The 6,006-nt window shown below is 36.7% G+C and overlaps 1 protein-coding gene across 1 annotated transcript; it reads right to left on the reverse strand.

The window, feature by feature from the left end:
• Positions 1 to 988: 988 nt before the first annotated feature.
• Positions 989 to 2,603, reverse strand: LOC141609207 (UPF0496 protein At1g20180-like). Its single transcript, XM_074428361.1, has 2 exons — positions 2,464 to 2,603; positions 989 to 2,205 (listed from the first exon to the last, which is right to left on the reverse strand). The coding sequence occupies exons 1-2, from the start codon at positions 2,489 to 2,491 to the stop codon at positions 1,103 to 1,105; spliced, it is 1,131 nt and encodes a 376-aa protein (XP_074284462.1). The 5' UTR covers positions 2,492 to 2,603; the 3' UTR covers positions 989 to 1,102.
• Positions 2,604 to 6,006: the final 3,403 nt, after the last annotated feature.

The raw sequence follows: 6,006 nt of genomic DNA on the forward strand, positions 1-6,006 counted from the left end.
TATTAGATCAATCTCCGCCAAAGCCAAGACGACTTGCGGAAAGTCTGAACAAATACAGTTTCCTGTCCTACCAATGTACATAACCTGGCACTCTTGCAGTATAATGTGCTACAGCATATTGGAATTCTCTATTTTGCATTACACCGTGCTTCATGTTCTTTGATAGTTGATTTTAATTTTTATGATGATTCTTGTCCTGAATATTACTTTCACAGCAATCGCCAATGTTGTTACCATTACGGAAATCCTTAAAAACAATGGGCCGGCTGTTGAGAAGAGAGTAAGTTTTCTTGTTTATTATAGCAACTTCTGACATTCAAACTGCCAAACTGAGTTTAATTAACTTTAAAGAGTAGGTTGTGTGATCTTTGCACAGATCACAACGTCTACCGTTGATTCAAGAGGGCGCCCAGTGCAGAAAGCAGAGGTGAACCTTGATTCTGATGAATAATATTGACATCTACTCTTTCTCTGATCTGTCACGCAGTTAGTCTCCGTCTCACGCACTAGTCAATCCACTGATTGTTGGTGGTCTTGTTTCTTTTTCAGATAGAGATATTGTTGGACAAGACAGACAGATTCGACAAATTGATGGCAGCTGCAGTAGCAGAAGAGACAAATACCGAAAACCATGAAGAGCCGAACTAAATCAGAATGCTTCTCTGTTGTACTGCTTAGTCTCGGTCATATTTAACAATTCCTTGATCATATTTGTTCTTTCATGTCTCTTAAGGAGCAATCCTGATGTTTTATTCCCAATTAAGAACGAACTAGGCTAGCACAAAAGTGTCTTTATGCTGAGTTTTAAGGTTTATCGTGTAAAACTGTAAATGAGATTGTTCCTTTCCCGTAAAAATTCATTTAAGATGCTCGTGAGACTATCTCATACAAAAATAATTGAGATACTGTACCAAACATCCCTCAATTAACAATAGAATTTACAAACATCAATTTACAAAGTAATACTAATCTGCAGAAAAGGTACACAGCCAGAGAAATAAAACTAATATATGCCCGATGATATCCCCACAGTTGCAGATCCCAAATTCCGGTGATCGAGGTCTTAAACGAAGTAGTTAACATTGCTTTATTCCACACAATCTCAGGCTGATGAGATTTCAGTATAAACCAGTTTTCTTATTCGATTGATAGTCACAAAGCACAAATAAACTTGTTCTTCAAGCTCATCAAGTTCCCGACCAAACTCATTTTCGTACTTAAAAAGTTCCTTCAAGGTTTGCTTCACCACTTGTTGATTATTACCGTTTCTTACACACAACTCCGCATTAGCCTTTCTATGCTCAACCTCATCATGAACCCTTACCGCGAGTCTGCCTATTGTATCGAAATCATTCATCAGAATATAACTTCCCCTTGCTGTGACATCCAATTGAGTTACTAACTGTTCTCGGACACTTGGTCTTAGCCTATTCCAGTCGAAGTTTCTGAAAGCGATTGGCAGTAGGAATAATACAGGTATAGCTACTAACCCTATCCCACTATGTAATAACAAAGGAATCAAAGCAGTAACCATGGCGGAATAAGCAACAAGTAGTCCATAACCTGCAAGTTTCTTACAAAACTTGATGATTTTCTGTTTTCGCTTGATTTTTCCCATTCTCGACCTCAATTTATTGAGCAACTTAAAATGACCCTCATGATTTTTTCGGAAATCGGCTAAGCTTGACAGAGGGTTGCTTAGCTTATCAAAAGAAGCCAATTCACGAATTAGCATCTCGTTATTTCTTCTTTCATCAGACGATAATAACATTTGGACCCGTTGTTTGATAAAATTGTTGTTGTAGCGGGTTTTTTGGATTCCTACGAGAAGCAATTCACATACATTGTAGGCCTCTTGTGTTATATTGAAAAACTCTTCCAATAAACCTTTGAGCTTGGACGATTTTATCGAATCAAGCACTAATTTTTGTTTCGGCTCTAGAAGGCAGGTGTGGAGATTGATTTTAGACGAGACCGAAAAGGAGGTCGATGATAAGGATGAGAAAGAGCCTGATAATGATGTCGACTTGGTCGCCCTCGATTTTGTGAAACGAGAGGAAGGCTTTTTGTGCAATTGCGATTGAAATTTGGATAATATATCGGCGTACGATTTTGACTTAAACGCTTCCTTGTAGAGCTCACTAACATTAAGGCTCTCGTGTAAGCTTTCTTCGATTTCCTTGTCTTTCGTCGTTTTAGAACTTCCTGATAAAACAATTACTAACCCGATTCAAAATCCGTACCAAATTGTAACAATATGGAAAAGCGATAAATTGGAAAATAAACATAAACTTCGAATTCAATTTTATTAGCATCAACATTATTAGTAATCTAACTTAATTAATTGAAGTAACAAACAACGGCTAGCAAATCAAGCCGTAAAGAAAAATACTCGATTAACAAAACCCTAATCAAATTAAAATCAGCGAAATTAGTACAAGTATAAACGAAATTAATACTAACCTTCTTTCGATTTGAACAACCTCGGCATGAATTTCAAGTTTTCTTCAGACGGAAATTTGTGATCAAGAAATTTGGTACTTAGATTTGGACAAACGGGCTTTTTTTTTTCAAAATTGAATATTGTAAGTTCTACGGCTATATTTGATACTTATAGATTTGGTCAACCGACTCAATTCGAAATTTGGAGTGTTTTTTTTGGCGGATTTTGTTTTTTTAGACAACTGTTTTGGCGGATTTTGTTTGAGGAATTATCTGTCTTTTTTATTAGCGCGTTTTTTAATTATTTTGTGAATGACCTTCTTCATGTGTGTGGTAATGTATTCGAATTTTTATTCTTAGTTATATACGGAGTTTATTAATGATGCTCTCTCGCTTGATACGTACTCTCTCTTGTTCCAATTATTTATTGTCCTATCTCATTTTAGGTATTTCAGTTAATTATTATCCTTTCTATTTTAGAAATGTATTTAATAAACAATTTGGTCATTTATATCCAATCTGATCCATTTATCATTTATTAATTCACCCTATTCTCTTTCCTTAGTTTTTTTGCCAAAACAAAACGATAACAAATGACCGAGACGGAGAGTATTTTCTTAACAATCGTATACGGAGTATATTTTACCATAAGTTATACAGTAAATATTTTTATTATTACATCTACGGAGTATTACTTTTTGTACTGTTTTTAATTTAAATTGTAAATGTCTCTTAGAGGACTTACCCTTATTTATATGTCATCATATTATTAGTGTGTTTCTTAATTTTTTGGTGTTTTTACGTGCTATTTCTGTATTTTTGCAAATTCTACGTGGTATTTTTAGTTTTTGAAAAACATCTTTGGTATCCCTTAACTTGGTAAATAGTTAAACTACTAAAAATTGAATATTCAATCAACAATTAAATTCTGTGAAAAAAATATGTTTATGATTGGGTAACGTTATTTATGTTAATAATGGGACGATAAATTATTGTCAAAAAAATAACAAAAACTGCATAGATAAAGTATAAAAGAGGTACCACGTAAATAGGGGAATGTCTCTTTTATTTGACATTATTGATTGTGGTTCAAAATGTCTCTTTTATTTGATATATGTTTCCAAAATAAATGAAAGTCTCAAAAAAGCATTATAAAAAAACTAATAATTTTAAAATAAGTACTCAAATTTGGTGAATATGTTTTATATGTTTTAAAGTTCATATTGGATTTAGGATAAAAAGTTCTAATTATGGGAGTAATTGAGTTGAGCCTACTCAAAACATATTGAGAATTAGGTTGTGATGGGGATAAAGAAGGAAGATGGGTATGGGAGGGTGACGGTGAGGGAGTGGGTGGAAGATGTGTGGAGGGAGTTGGAGGATGAGGAGAGATGGAAGTTTTTTTTTTTTTTTTTGACAGAGTACAAAAGTCTTACATTACACTAATATGGTTCTCATAGCCATACTCAAATACTACAATGTAAAACCGAATTAGAATCAACATAGAGTAATAATTCCTTAATAAAAAACAACAACTAGGGAGCGATTTTCATAGGCTATCCGGAACTTGATGATAGAGAACAATGGTCTGGCCACGAGCATCTTCACCTAAATCAGCAGCCCAACAAACATTTCTCTCAGGAGATTGAATCAGTTGAGATGTCGTGAGACAAGAACGAGGTGCACTTACGCCACAAGAGCGTAGAAATTTAAAGTGGAAGGTAAACCACGAAGGCATACTTCCGGTGGAGATGACTCTCTTACACCACGTAGAACGATCACTATAGTCAACGGACCAAAAACCAAACACAAAGAGTAAGTTGACAAGCCAGGGAGAGAGAAACTCCACACCCAAGCCCAATGTCAAATTTACCCAGCTACCGACATTGACGAATGAGGAACAAGACATCCTCTCATCCAAACCTACTTGGAACCAAAGTCGGCCATAACCAACGCAAGTCCAAGAGCACTACTTCGCTATCCTAACAAAATTATTTATTCGACAAAAACAACATATACTCCTATAATAGGAGATTATTAGGAAAAACAAACTAGCTAGCAAAAGGAATTTAAACATCATAAAGCAAAGGAAAGAGACCACCACCTACAATCCAACCATCTACACCTGCTCAAAAAATTTCAGCTCCCAAAAAAACACATACCCACTAAAGTGACAATTAAAGACCAATCAGCAAAAAACCGTCCGAAAACCCTTGATCAAACGAAGGACCAGACAACAAGAAAGACATAAACAAGAGCCGCCGAAAGGACATCTCCAGACGATCCGCGACACCGAAAACAACCAAACAACACACATACAAGCACCAAAATGGGATACAGGCCAACTCCTGAACCCGACAGAACAAAGAGACAACGATCCGAAAGGCGGGGAAGGGGCGAGGGATAGGGGAACGCCAAATCAGACAATCAGACCCATAAAAACAATAACTGACAGTAGCACGGACCGACCGCAAAACCATGGGAGGTGGGGGAAATGGGGGGATCACCTCCCTGCCAGCCGAGCATACCCAAAACAGCAACAACGGACTTCAACAGTCCAACCACGAAGCCTAGGATGATGGAGGAAATGGGAGGGGATCACCACCCTAATTGCATGCACGGAAAAGGTGATCCAGAAAGACGATCGTCTCAAGGTACCTGCACGCTGGATGGAGATTCACGAGGATGGGAACATTGAGGATTGAAAGGAAGACATGCTCACACCACAATTAAACATAAAACAGGATAATCGATCATCGAATCAAGAATAAAAATCAGGAAATTCTAGATTAAGATCGATTAAAACATAAAACTGGGTAAGAATGGTTAGAGTGGGATTTGAGAAAAAAAAAAGGGGTCACCGGAGATGGACCACAAGACGACCCCATCGCTGGCGACCAGAGCAGATGTACTCAGGGATCAGTGAGAGGAAGGGGAAGATGGTGGTGTCAGTTTTTAATTTTTTGGGAGTTTTCTGTAGAGAGGAGGAAAATTTTGTAGAGAGAGATGGAAGTTTATGTTGGGCTGCTGGGCAATTTGGGAGCCACGCACAAATGGGTGTTCGATTATATAAAAACTTGTTTGGCAAACTAGCTGAAAAGGTAGCTGATTTTGATAAAATCACGTAAAAGGATATAAAAATTATTTAATATTATAGAATAAAGGGGTACAAAATGGAAAATATGTCATTTCAGGTACCTGATTTCTCAAATGGTACCTGAGATATCATTTCATTTCAGGTACCTTATTTGACCAAATAAGTTACATGTCAAACACTTGCAAAAAAATCAGGTAGCTGAAATTTTGGTCAAATAAGATACTTTGGTCAAATAAGTTACCTAAAGTGTCGTGTCAAACGGAGCCTTAGTCTAGATAGTATTATGTTAGACATCGTTATTCTCGTAGTGCGCATGACTTAGCTCACTTTGCCGGGTTAGAAGTAGGTAGAAGCGTTTGGGAAGGTCGACTTCTTGATTATGTACCTCTTAATGGTTTTGATCATAATAATAATATGGTAATCCCGCTTTGGGGTGTTAAAAAATGCGGGATCATGTTAGCTTTAGA

This window comes from Silene latifolia, chromosome 10 (assembly GCF_048544455.1).
Source record: "Silene latifolia isolate original U9 population chromosome 10, ASM4854445v1, whole genome shotgun sequence".
Taxonomy (NCBI): domain Eukaryota; kingdom Viridiplantae; phylum Streptophyta; class Magnoliopsida; order Caryophyllales; family Caryophyllaceae; genus Silene; species Silene latifolia.

Bases quoted from the DNA above. Each gene is read 5' to 3' on its own strand.
- LOC141609207 (XM_074428361.1), bottom strand. From the start codon at position 2,491: ATGCCGAGGTTGTTCAAATCGAAAGAAG. The intron at 2,206-2,463 runs GTTAGTATTAAT...TTGTTTTATCAG, and splicing joins GTTGTTCAAATCGAAAGAAG to GAAGTTCTAAAACGACGAAA.